Raw genomic sequence first — 14,533 nt, 5'->3', positions numbered from 1 at the left:
ATAATGCAAAAAATCATGACATTTTTACAAAAAATTACGATTTTTTGCTATTTTAACACTAATAGGTTGCATATATTTATACTTACTGACCAAATAGTTTATGAAACTTATACTTTCAGATGTCTACTTTATTTTGACATCATTTTTTTGTTTTTAATTAACATTTTAAATTAGTTAGAAGCCTAACAATTTAACTTGAAATTTAGAAAATTTTGAAAATTTGAAAAGTACATCTTTTTTTATGTGCTATGCAAGGTTTGCTGAAATTAAAAGGTAGTAGAACATAGGAACACCCCCCCCCAAATGCCCCCATTTTAAAAACCAGACCCCTCAAGGTATTCGCTAGGGGGTACAGTGAGTATTTTAACACCATAGTTTTTTGGCAGGAATTATTACAAAGTCAGTGTTAAAAATTCGAAATTTGCAATTTTTCACAAATGCATCATTTGGGGGGCATATTTTTTGTACATCACTTCTGATATTGAAAGAAATGCACCCTATATTTTATTTAGCTGCTTGTCCCATGTTCGGAAATACCCCCGCTTTGGCCATATATGATTCCTTGGCCGCGTGGTAGGACTCAGAAGGAGAGGAGCGCCATTTGGCTTTCAGGGCAGAACAGTACCCCCACCCCCACAAGTGACCCCATTTATATACCGCACCCCTACAAGTTATTGGCTGGACCAGGGACCTCTCTGATTGGTCCTTGGTCGGCTGTCAGTATAACGCGTCTGTCTGTGACAGTTAAGGCTCCTGATGGATATATCCGCCATGTTGTGGGAATAAGCACCCGCTCATGGCGAATATATCCATCACTGCTGCGGCTGGGTAGCTCAGTGTGTCCGCTCATGACTGCCGGCGGGAAATTCGCCGCTATGAGTGGACACACAAAGCTACCCAGCGGCCGCAGCAGCGAGCTCATTACCGTGACAGCTGCATAATGTGTAGGATCACATGGTGGACATCTGCAGCATGTTAAATGCTGCGGATGTCCGCCAATGCGATCCTACACATTATGCATTTTTTTTTATTAGATTCATTTAATAAATGTATTTTTTATATTTTTTTTTTTTTTTTTTTTTTACACTTTTATTACATTTTTATTTATTTTTACACTTTTATTTTATTTATTTATATATTTTTACACTTTTTAATGCTTAGGAATACTTAGTATTTCAAAGCATTGCAGTTCTATGCTGCCTGCCAGTTTTCACTAGCAGGCAGCATATCAGGCAATACCCAGGGCAGACCTGGGGGTCTTTGTAGGACCCCCGGCTGCCCAGGTATGCAGCAGCACCCCGCGATGCTCTGGGGTACTGCAGGAGAGACAGAGGGAGCCCCCTCCCTCTGTCAGAACTCCTTACAGCGCGCGGTCACTTCTGACCGCGGCTGTAAGGGTTAAACTGTCGGGAGTGAAGTGAACTTCACTCCAGGCAGTGCGGCAGGTCCCGGCCAGCCGCGGCCACACACAGCACCCCGCGATCGCGATGCGGGGTGCTGCAGAGGAGACAGAGGGAGCCCCCTCTCTCTGTCAGAACTCCTTACAGCGCGCGGTCACTTCTGACCGTGGCTGTAAGGGTTAAACTGTCGGGAGTGAAGTGAACTTCACTCCCGGCAGTTCGGCAGGCCCCGGCCAGCCGCGACCACACACAGCTCCCCGCGATCGCGATGCGGGGTGCTGCAGAGGAGACAGAGGGAGCTCCCTCCCTCTGTCATAACACTTACAGCCCGCGGTCATTTCCGACCGCGGCTGTAAGGGTTAAAACTGCCGGGACCGAAGTTTACTTCGGTCCTGGCAGTGCAGCAGGGTCCCGGCTGTGTGATACAGCCGAGTCCCTGCCGCGATCTCGTGGGTGCTGCCGAGTGGACGAGTATAGACGTCCAGGTGCGGGAACGGCCGCCAACCTGGACGTCTATACTCGTCCATGGTTGTTATCGGGTTAAAGTTAAGGAACAATAAAAGTTAGATTTTAGTGTTCAATTTGGATTATTGAAAATGCACCAATAAATATTATTACAGCATGGACTGTGTGGTAATTTGGCATGGCATTGCTATTAATGGGGAGATTTGACCCTACTATTGTAATGTCTTTTTTTAGAATCAACAAATAACTAAACTACATATATTTATGGAACTTCAATAAACTATTGTGTAATTTATTATATGAACAGAAAATAACTAAGGCAAATACCGTACATTTGGCTACGTTACACAGACACTTACACTTGTAAAGTGTTTGCAATATCAGTATGTCTCTGTTAACATAACACAGAGTTATGATCAAGTGAAAAAAAATATCCTATTGTGGATATTTTGACTAATGTGTTAATTGGAAAAAAAAGCCCTGCTGTGAATAGCAACCTATCCAATTGCTTACATTATTTTTCATAAATCATCTTAAAATTTAAAATAAAATAAAAAATTATGGCTATGGAAAAAAATAGTAAGATTTCCTCTGCACAGGTTGTGAAAGATGTCCCCAAAAGCCAACAGTAGGTAGCAAGGACTAGGAAGAATAATGTACAAACCCTCATTACTTTGATAATGTTTGTATTAAAGGGGTACTCAACGCCAGGATATCTTATCCCCTATCCAAATGATAGGGGATAAGATGTCAGATTGCGGGGGTCCTGCCACTGGGGACCCCCGGGATCTCGGCTGCAGCAACCCGCTTTCATTACTGCACAGAGCAAACTCCCTCTGTGCGTAATGACAGGCGATACATGGGTTTGGACCATCATGACATCACGGCTCCGACCCTCGTGATATCATGTCTCCGCCCCTCGTGACGTCACTGCCCGCCCCCTTAATGTAAGTCTATGGGAGGGAGCGTGATGGCCAACACACCCTCTCCTATAGACTTGTATTGAGGGGGCGGAGCCCTGACGTCACGATACTCCCGCCCCTGTATTGCCCGTCATTACGCACAGAGCAAACAGTAATGACAGCGGCGTGCTGCAGCTGAGATCACGGGGATCCCCACCGGTGAGACCCCGCGATCTGACATCTTATCCCCTATCCTTTGGATAGAGGATAAGATATCTAGGGGCGGAGTACCCCTTTAAGAGTTTATAGCTGCAATGTTAAGACAGAGTTGAGACTACAGTACACTTGCAAGCAAACTTGCTTTAAAGGGGTTCTCCACCATAAGGTGATTTTAGTACATACCTGGCAGGCAGTAATGGACATGCTTAGGAAGGATCTGCACTTGTCTTTAGGCTAAAGGGCTATGTTGCGAGATTACCATAACACTGGGCTATCTTTTTGTGAACTGGCATTTCCTTTTTTGAGTTTTCTTCTTTGCCTACAAATCCCATAATTCCATTTTCCTCCCTCCCACACATCAGCCACCCCTCCCTTGAAGCAGACAGGCTCCCTGTTAAAAAGAAATATTGGGGTGAAAATCACAGAAGAATTGTGAGAAAATGGTCACACACAGGTACAGACACTTTATTATGAACTACACCAACTTTACAGCCCCTGTAGCATAGTCAATAAAAAAAAATTCATGGAATGCCCCTCTAAAGCACAAACAAACATGTGGCTGCTGAAAGCAACATTAGAGACGCATGTGCAATGGTAAAGATTTAGCCAAACCTGTGTAGAGATAAAGTGGTGCAGTTGGCTATAGCAAACAATCAAATTGCTTATTTAACTTGAAAAAAAAAAAGGTCTGAGAACAGCAAAGAAAAAAAAAAAGAAAAAAAACAATAATTGCTTAGTATGGGCAAATGAACTTCTGTTCCTCTACACAGGATTAGATAAATTTACAATACAGGAATTTAGGTGCACTACTGTGGTAGATGTGTACAATGACATTAGCTAATCCCTCAACACTGATGTTAAAATTGAGACATTCGCCAGTATATCCTTATGTGAAGGACACACCAGAGCCCGCACACCAACGCCAAGGTTTCTCAAGTGGCACGGGACCTAACACTAAACCTACCTGTGCGTGATAAGCAAAACCAGGGGAAGTGGGCAATTACAGCAGCATTAGGCCCGACTTACAGCCTGCTCGGGCGTAATGCTGCTGTAATCGCGCACTGGCCCCTGGTTTTGCTTATCACACACAGGTAGGTTTAGTGTTAGGTCCCATGCCACTTGAGAAACCTTGGCATTGGTGTGCGGGCTCTGGTATGTCCTTCATCTAAGGATATACTGGCGAATGTCTCAATTTTAACATCAGTGTTGAGTGATAGCCCATGTCATTGTATAAATGTACCACAGTAGTGCACCTAAATTCCTGTATTGTATTCTAATTGTTACACATGCACACTGTTTATCTGGTGTAGGATGCCATTGTGGCACTTGTTGTCTGTTGCAGGCATCCTCCATTGTATGCATTTTTATGCTGGGGATCACCCTTAGCAACAGACCACAAGGGCAGGATTTGCTCCCCCAGTATATATGCACAACTGCATTTAGGGTTGAGCACCTCCTGCCATTTGAGACCATCTTTGTTGTTGTTTAGATAAATTTACACCCAAGAAGTGAGCCATATTTGTTAAAGCTCCATCAGTCAGTGCACATACGTTGTGTAAGCTCGATGAAGCAAGATAAAAAGGGTTTTATTTTACTCAAAGGGGTACTCCACCCCTAGACATCTTATCCCTTATTCAAAGGATTATAGCGGGTGTGCTAACCGCTGGGACCTCCTCCGATCTCGGGGCCAGCACCACGGCTTTCTGAACATGGAAGCTTGGAGCTTCCATGTTCATGATGTCACGCTATGCCCCCTCCATTCATGTCTATGGGAGAGTGCGTGATGTCCAGCCTTCTCCCATAGACATGAATAAAGGGGGCATGACAGTTCTGGTTGCCCATCATCCCGCACGGAGTGGAATTCGCTCTGTGCACCGGATGACTGGGGTGCTGTGCCGGAGATTGCGGAGGTGGGTTCCAGCAGTCGGACTCCCTCAATCAGACATCTTATCCCCTATCCTTTGCTAAGGGGATAAGATGTTTAGAGGCGGAGTACCCTTTTAATAATGGCCTATTCCTAGTATAGGCCACCTAGATTAGGTTGGTGGGGGGTCTGAATCCTGGCACCTCTGATGATGAGCTAATTGAAGTGGACTGTGCGGAAGAAAAGTTGATCAATAACCAATCGAATTTCTTCTTTTTTTTAAAAAGCCTCTGGTTGCTATGGGCAGCTGGTCAATTTTTCCTCTGCATAGGTTTTGATAAATCTCAGCAATTGTCTTTTTTTCACCACAATTTTGCAATAACAGCCATATTACTGTGACATGTGATGACATAATGATCGCCAGCTCTGGCCAATATCACTGCCCCATCATGCCGCACAAGTAAACCAGGGATGAATATTCATGACAGGGCAGTGTGATCAGCCGCAGTGGGCAGGAGAAAGCATTGCTCATACAGAAGCAGCCCGCCTCCATTGCATATAAGAAGAAATTACCATATAAGCAACAAGATGGTTTTCTCCTGAACGGCGGTAAGAAGCCTTAGAAACAAGTCACCCGCACATCTACCTTTATACCTAGGTTAGTGTCAGTAAACCTGCTGTCTGTTTCTCTTTCAGGTGCAGAAGGCCTAGGTAACTGTATTATTATTATTGCACTTGTCTCTCTAGATTTTTCTATCATAACATGCATACACTTCTCCAGCGTGCAGAGGGTTAACAATTGCACATTACACTGCATTTACTTGATTCACTGAAAACAGAATTTAGCACTTCACACACACACACACCATTTATGTAAATGTATCATATTAACCTTGGCTCCACCTAAACAGCCTATAGAAGCAGCTTATTCCCTACAGTCACACTTTGGCACAGTGTGTTATTATAGCCTTAAAGGGGTACTCCGCCCCTAAATATCTTATCTCCTATCCAAAGTATAGAGGATAAGATGCCTGATCGCGCCCACAATCTCTCCTGCAGCACCCACTTGCCCTCAGCTGCATGGAGTGAAGATCGCTCCATGTCTGATGACTCAAGATACAGGGGCCGGAGTATCGTGATGACACGGCTCCACCCCCTTGTGATGTCATGTCCTCAATTCAACCCTATGGGAGGGGGCATGGGGCGTGATGTCACGATACTCCGGCCCCTGTATCAGGAGTACTCAGACAGAGAGATTTTGGGAGAGATTTTGGGGGTCCCCAGCGGCGGGACCCCCGCGATCAGACATCTTATCCCCTATGCTTTGGATAGGGGATAAGATGTCTATGGGCAGAGTACCCCTTTAACAGACAAAAATCCTTCCCTCGAATCTGCCACCTAGCTTGCTCCTATCTTTGCTCATGCATTATTCCCTTGACTGGTAATGGTATTAAATATGTAGACATTATTTCTCTTATTCCTCTAAATCTTTATATTCGGCCAATTATATCCCCTTTCTTAAAGGAAAATGGTCACCAGTTCACCCGCACTATAACCTGATACACCAGGTTATAGTGCGGGTAAACAGGAGACTGATGCGGGGTCTTGGACTGCTATACCTACCTGCAGTCCGATACTCCAAATGTCCCCCTCTTTCAGCGCTGACTTGTGCTCTGGAGGGGGGTCCGCTGGCTGGATTTAAATACTTATAAGCATTGGTCACGTGAGCGCTCAGTAGGCACGAGTGCTCACGTGACCAGCGCTTAGGAATATTTAATCCAGCCAGTGGGCCCGCCTCCAGAGCGCAAGTTAGCGCTGAAAGAGGGGGACCTTTGAGGGATCGGGGTTCCAGACTGCAGGTAGGTATAGCAGTCCGAGCCCCCGCATCGGTCTCCTGTTCACCCGCACTATTACCCGGTCGATCAGATTATAGTGCAGGTGACAATTTTCCTTTAAAGGAGAAGTCTCATACTAAAAAACGTATTCCCTATATGCAGGATAGGGGATAAGTTTTAAATTGCGGGGGGTCTGACTGCTGGGACCCCCATGATCTCCTGTACTGAGCCCCGGCCCCGCGATCCTGTGGATATGGGATACGTTTTTAGTATGAGATAACTCCTTTCAGACCTTTCAAGAAAATGTAGGTATATATAGTAAAGCGGAGGTTTCATGGCTGGGTAGGCTGGCATCATTTAAAATCATACTCTTACTAAAATGATTGTACCTATTTTGCACTCTCCCCATTCATGTTTTACTGTCCTTTTTTCTGAAGGTTTAAACTGTCATTTCTTACTATGTGTGGCAAAAGTCGAAAGTTTGAAAAGTGTGTAATCTTCTGACTAAACATAAGGAGGCAAGAAGCAGTGTAACTCCAGCTCTCCCATAGAGATGTATGGAGGGGGCATGTCGACCCTAGATTCATGCACGAGGAGTGCTGGAGTGCCAAGCAAGAGATCCCAGGGGATCGCAGCAGTCAGACCCCCATGGTCATAATTTTCTAAATCGGAGTACCCCTTTAAAGTACAAGGACCTTATAGTCTTTACACTGGATCTTGTATTTGCCTCAGTGTGCCCACCTGAGTCTGGAGAACATCACATGGATAAGATTTTCTAAGTGTAGTGTCTCCCTTTGCATGTCTGTACTTTGCCATGGTCACAAGGTTATAGTATATATAAGCCCACAAAATAGCTTAGCAGACAAGATTATGTAATTCTCAACCCGAATTATATATATCTGCTGCCTATATTTGCATTATTTAATCTGACTGCAGTGCTGTATACCCCTTCTGTTTACCCCTTAACCCTTCAGAAAATATATTTCCTAAGATGTGAATTTGTGCTTTTCAAATGAATCGGCACAAAGGAGAAGTCATGTGACTGGCATATCAGCTCGTGATTGGTCACTGGCACTGAACGTTAAGAACAGAACTGCCTGGTAAGGCCACTGACCGCCTGCACTGGTCAGTTGAGTTGTTTGAACTCTTCAGGCAGCTTGTGATCTCTAAGAAGCAATTTTACACCTTTTGCCCTTTTACAAACACCTGATTTTGATTGCACAAATTTGTAACACAATCCAGAACATCTGTTGGTAAGTACTACTCTTTGTACTAGTTCTGATGCATCTCCACATCATTTTCACACCTACATGTAAAGCTCTGCATAGTCTGTCTCCTCCTAAAGTCTACATGATGGATGGAGAACTTGAGAAATAAAAGATGAGCTGTAATTGGTAACGGAGGGAAAATCAGAACAGTTTTCTAATAAATCTGGGCCCATGTGCCTAGTAGACTAGCTTTTTTTGACACTTATCTACTGAAGACTACATTTCTCCAGTCCTTGGTCCTCCTGTATATCACCACCAGCCTAACTGTTTCCATTGTATTGGCTCCAACTGCTGTCTTGCCGTGTGCTACATCATATACATCATTGGTCTCAAACTTTGGCCCTGAATATGTTGCAAAACTTCAACCCCAGCATGCCCGGACCGCTGTTGGCAGCAGTTTGAGATCACTGCTATACATCCTCCATGTACCAATTAATCTCTCTTTTTGTATATATTTTGTATTTGTATAAATGCATACAATGAAAAGTAGTGAGTGCACAGCCTGTATAACAGTGCCTAATGTTGTGTCCCCTCAAATATCTCTACATGGATTTAAAAATGATGAGTAAAATGTAAAAAATATATATTCCCTAATAAAACTTTGAATCACACCCTATTTCCCATTTTTCAAATAAAAAATGTAAACAAAAATAAACATAAGCATATGCGGAAATATCTGATCTATTAAAATATAATGTAAATGAAACCGAATGGTTATGATTAAAATGTCCCATCAAAACAAAAATGGCACCAATAAAAAGTACAGATCATGGCACTAAAAACATACTGCCCTGTATACAGAATAATGAAAGTTATATAGGGTTCAGGAAAGGACAATTTTAGTCATACTCATTTTTGTATAAAAAGTTATAGTTTTTTAAAAGTCGTAAAATAAAACAAAATCCAATTTCAATTCGATATTTTTGTAATCAAACATTGAAAATGTTTTTGCTATTAGATCGTGAGGAGGAAAAAAGGAAAGTGCAAAAATGAAAAATTCTTGCATCCTTAGGGTCTATTTACAAGTACAGTATTCTGTGCATATTTGATGTGCAGGATTTTATGCACAGGATTTGAAGCTGTGTTCAGTCATTTAGTTTACATTGAAATCAACAGCATAAAATCCTGCACATCAAATATGAACGTGTACATGTGAAAACGCTCTTAAAGAAGATGTCCAGCAGTAAGAAATGTATTCCCTATCTGCAAGAAATTTATCCCCTATCCCAGCAGTCGGATCCCCCAGCAATCTCCTGTACGGGGCCCTGGCTCGGCCCCAGCTCTGCTCTGCTTGTGCGAGTTTCGTACCCAGCACATCAGCTGGTCGAAACACTCCCCCCAATTAGGTCTATGGGAGAGGCAGAGACATAGAGATGATTTCGACTGTTTCGACCAGCTGACGTGCTAGGTACAGGACCCCCGCGATCAGACGTTTATCCCCTATCCGCAGGACAGATCAGTTTCTGGACATCTCCTTTAAGGAGTCAATACAAGTTTTATTAAAGTGATCAACTCCTTTTAGGTAATTAAACAGAATAGGCCACAATAAGTCACTGGCAGGTCAGACTGAACTAAATACTGATAATGGGGGACATTTATCAAAACCGGTCTCCTCCAATATGTCTGCCGAAGCAGACAGAGAGGATGCAGTTAGATTTTAAAGGGGTACTCCACTGGAAAACATTTTTCTCTAAATCAACTGTTGCCAGAAAGTTGAACAAATTTGTAAATTACTTCTATTTAAAAATCTTAATCCTTCCAGTACTTCTCAGCTGTCATATGCTCCACAGGAAGTTCTTTTTTTTTTTTTCCTTTCTGTCTGACCACAGTGCTCTCTGCTGACACCTCTGTCAATTTTAGGAACTGTCCAGAGTAGAAGCAAATCCCCATAGCAAACCTCTCCTGCTCTGGACAGTTCCTGACATGGACAGAGGTGTCAGCAGAGAGCACTGTGGTCAGACAGAAAGGAAGTTCAAAAAGAAAAGAGCCTCCTGTGAAGCATATAACAGCATGATTAGTACTGGAAGGATTAAGATTTTTAAATAGAAGTCATTTACAAATCTGTTTAACTTTCTGGCACCAGTTGATTTTTTTTATTTTTTTTTCCAGTGGAGTACCCCTTTAATAAAAAAGTATAATGCACAGAACCTCACTAGAGAATAAAGATGAAATTACAGTGCAATGTAACCTATTTCTAATAAATAGGTTAGTGAGCAGGTATTGGCCAGTACCATAGTCCGTGTACTATGCACAACATGGGACTAGAGTTAGTGTGTAAGATGAAAATAGGCTACTTGTATCTCTCAGTACAGCGTGAGGATCAAATCACTCCTGTACCTGACATGTAGGCAATCTTTTTTAGACGTGCATCCTGGTGTACGTAGTTCTACTGATCATATGACTATATCCTGGTTGCCAGGTACAGGAGTGATTCGATCCTCACCCTGTACTGAGAGCTATAGGTAGCCTATTTTCAGCTTATATACTAACTCTAGTCCCGTGTTGTTGATGGTATACAGACTATTGTACCCACTGACCAATTTATTAGGAATGGGTTACATGACACTGTAATTTAATCTTTATTGTCTCTTTATTCTTGCTTTTATCTGCTTTGGCAGACATATTGGGGGAGATTTATCAAACTTGACTAGAAGAAAAAATGCCCATAGCAACCAATCCGTTTGCTTCTTTCATTTCTGAAAAGGCCTCTGAGAAATAAGCGAAGGGATCCAATTGGTTGTTTTGGGCAACTCAGCAGCTTTTCCACTAGACAGGTATTGATAAATCTCCCCTGTTGTGTATAAAACCCCTTTAGGGTGACGCAATATACTGGGCCACTAAAGATCCTTTATTCTGGATTGCAATGCTGCTATAGTTTACTTATATATGGAAAATTTTCAGTTAGATTTCTTTAAAAATCCACAGAGCGTATGTGCATTACTAGGCACATCTTTTAACAAGACTTATGTTTCTGATCCCGCTCCTTTGCTCAGAAACCATCTAGAAAGCTTAGAGGGGTGACTTAAAGAAGACTGAAGATATGGATCACTGTCCAGAGGAAGAAGAAGGCTACAACCTTTCTTGGATAATAGCTGCAGCCCTTATTGCCTATTACTGCAACACTGTCAGTAGTAGAGCCTAGAAACTGCTAATGTCACTATACTCTATCGGGGAGATTCATCAAACCTTGTGCAGAGGAACAGTGGAGCAGTTGCCCATAGCAACCAATCAAATTGAAGTCTTTATTTTTCAGAAACCTTTTATGCCAGATACAAAATCAAAAAATGTTGCAGTATTTTTTAATACCTTCTTTATTGGACTAACAGAATTTTGTAGAGATAAGCAAATAGAATACCTTTTTTAGTCCAATAAAAAAGGTATTACAAGATACTGCAACATTTTTTGATTACTATATATGTCAGGGAAGTGGAAATCCTAACGCTTGACGCACGGGACATGTAGTTCCGGGCGCCGGGCAGGTACATTTTTAAAGCATTTAGCCCTGCATCAGGCAAGCAGAGCCGCACTGGCGAGCCCCTCTTATTTAAACAAAAAATAATAATAAATAGGGAGGTGCTCAATGTGTTTGGAGCGGGCCCCTGACTAGTGCCCGCTCCATACCCGGTGGCCCAAGGCAGATTCCTGTAGCTGGGAGTCACTGATAGTAACCAACATGTGGACAGCTTTTAAGCCTTTAGATGCCGCTGTCAAAGCTGACGGTGGCATCTAAAGGGACCTTTTAATACTCCCTGGTGGTCCAGTGGGGTGGATCGAAACCCCACAACTGTCACACCTAGCAGGGTGCAGATGTTATTACACAACATCTGGAGCAGAGTAGAAGGGATGCACTGAAACCCTTGGGAGCCCTGTTGCCTTGGTGGGACTTATGGTGCTTTTCACCCACTTGATTAATACTGACTTGAGATTAGGGACTTGTATTCCAATATATATTTGAGATTAGAGACTGTAGATTCTCTACTCCGGCTAGGGTTCTGACATGGTACAATTGCTTTCTCCGACAGGGCTTGACTTTCCACTGTATGGGGGATCACTTGCAGAAAGGCTGGATAGAATTGAAAATAGATTTGTTCTTGGGCTTCCCTTAGAGTTTCTCTACACACGACTACACCTCTTTACCACACTTGAGCTTAACACTAGTCTGGAATGACTCCTCCCCCACTATACTATATACTACAGAATTTAGAGGTTCCATTGGTCAGGCATGGTCACCTGGTTTACACTGCTCCTCACTTTTAACGGTACATAAGTAACATAATAAAGTATCTCATAAAGTGCTGGATCATATTAAACATAACAGATAGTAACTTAGTGGGCCCAACACCTGTGCCGCAGGAATGCCCGAGGAGATCCGCAGTCCACAGGTCAGTCTTTGGTGCTGGGATACCACTACTAAACATTATACAAGACTGGAAATCCTTTAGGCTAAGTCTCCACTTGGTTTTTTGTCCTGCGCTTTTAGGGACTAAAAAAAATGCCAGAAAAAAACGCCTGAAAAATCGCCAGTGCAATGTACGTCATCATGCGTTTTTTTCTGGCGTTTTTTTCTGGCGTTTTTTTCATTTGTGTGGAAATTGCACCTTGGCATTTTGTTTTTGGTACCCAAAATTTGTTGGGTACCAAAAAAAAAAAAAAGAATGCAGCAGTGATGGAATTATTTTTTTTTCTCAATAGTAAAGTTTATTAAAGATTTTATTTTAAACATACAAAGTAGTAAATGTGCAAGTGACCACGGGGCCAAAATATGTGCCGCACATGCGCCCAAAAGAAATAAATAGGTAATATGGCAAATAAGTCGTATTAGGAGCAGTAACACTAGTCTTTTAGGACTCCAACATGACAACAATAAACACTTACATACATGGCAGACAATAAAATATCAGCACCTAGTCTGGCACAAGTGTTCCTACAAGAAAAAGAGAAGAGCAAGAATAAACGAGAAAGGGAGAACTCTCCCAGGTAGACCGGAAGGAAGACAGGAGGAGTTGGAAGGAGAAAGAAAAACACAGGGAGAGAGAGACAATAAAGAGGACTAGGTAATAAAATCAATGAACTTGGGTCAATAATGGCATCTGAGAATGTAGATTTTGTGGCTGTTACTGAGACATGGTTTAATGAAAGGAATGACTGGGATATATCCATACCAGGGTACTCTTTATACAGAAGAGACAGAGAAGGCAAGAAAGGAGGAGGAGTGGCCCTATATGTGAAAGATAGCATAAAATCTAACCTAATACAAGTGATTGAGGCAACCACAGAGTCAGTTTGGGTTACGTTGCAGTTTGGTAATCATGCAGTAACTCGTGTAGGTGTGATATACAGACCACCTAGCCAAGTTAAAGAAGTAGATGATCTACTAGTTGAAGAAATATCTAAAATGACAATGAAAGGAGAAGTTATCATTATGGGAGACTTCAATCTTCCAGATATAAACTGGAAAACCAAAATAGCTAGTTCTGCCAGGAGTACAGATATTCTAAATTCCCTACTGGGATTATCTCTACAACAAGTGGTTGAGGAGCCAACGCGGAAGGAGGCCATTTTGGATTTGGTTTTCACAAATGGGGATTTGGTATATGATGTTATTGTTGGAGAAAGCTTGGGATCTAGTGATCACCAATCAGTGTGGTTTAATATGAACAGTGAAGGAGTCACACCACACAAAAACAAAAGTTTTAGATTTTAGAAAAACAGACTTTTCAAAAATGAGATTAGTCATAAATGAGTCCCTATCAGACTGGAACAAATTACATGGAGTTCAGGAGAAATGGGACTACTTAAAAGACGCTTTATTGAAGGCAACAGAAACTTGCACTAGACTTGTCAGTAAAAGCAGAAAAAGGAAGAGACCACTGTGGTACTCAGCAGAAGTGGCCAAAATCTTAAAAAAACTAAAAACTAGCATTTAGTAATTATAAAACAACCCAGAGCAATGAAGATAGGGGAATCTACAAGACTAGGCAGAAAGAGGCCAAGCAAGTTATAAGAACTTCTAAAGCACAGGCAGAAGAAAAACTACCTCAGTCTGTGAAAAAAGGGGATAAGACATTCTTCAGATATATAAATGAAAAAAGGAAATTAAAACAATGAATAACTAAATTAAAAACAAAGGAAGGAAGGTATGTAGAAGAGAATAAGGGGCTAGCTGACTGCCTTAATGAATACTTCTGTTCAGTTTTTACAGAAGAAAAAAAAGGAAAAGGACCTCCATTAGAAAGGAAAACTAAGGAATCGTTTGATGCATATGTCTTTACAGAGGAAGAAGTTCTACGTTTGCTTTCTAAAGTGAAGACAAATAAATCACAGGGGCCTGATGGGATACACCCAAAATTATTAAAAGAGTTTAGTGGTGAGCTAGCAAAACCGTTAACAGATTTATTTAACCAATCAATGGTAACAGGAGCCATCCCGGAAGATTGGAAATTAGCAAATGTTGTGCCCATTCACAAGAAAGGTAGTAGGGAGGAATCAAGCAACTATAGACCAGTAAGTCTGACATCAATAGTGGGGAAATTAATGGAAACCCTACTAAAGGATCGGATTGTGGAACATCTAAAATCCC

The 14,533-nt window shown here is 42.1% G+C and overlaps 1 protein-coding gene across 2 annotated transcripts in view; it reads right to left on the bottom strand.

Annotated features, from left to right (window-relative positions):
• Positions 1 to 14,533, bottom strand: part of COL9A2 (collagen type IX alpha 2 chain) — a 111,227-nt gene that overhangs the window by 80,692 nt on the left and 16,002 nt on the right. The window contains exon 1 of one of the 2 annotated variants that reach the window (XM_056556996.1): positions 3,170 to 3,517. The exons of the other annotated variant lie outside the window; for it this stretch is intronic. Within the exon in view, the coding sequence (XP_056412971.1) occupies positions 3,170 to 3,190 (21 nt within the window). The 5' untranslated portion in view covers positions 3,191 to 3,517. Of the gene's footprint in view, positions 1 to 3,169; positions 3,518 to 14,533 lie in introns of those variants that run through there. 2 annotated transcript variants of the gene reach the window in all.

The sequence above is a fragment of the Hyla sarda genome, chromosome 2 (assembly GCF_029499605.1).
Source record: "Hyla sarda isolate aHylSar1 chromosome 2, aHylSar1.hap1, whole genome shotgun sequence".
NCBI classification, from domain to species: Eukaryota; Metazoa; Chordata; class Amphibia; order Anura; family Hylidae; genus Hyla; species Hyla sarda.
This window is presented reverse-complemented; position numbering and strand designations above follow the sequence as displayed.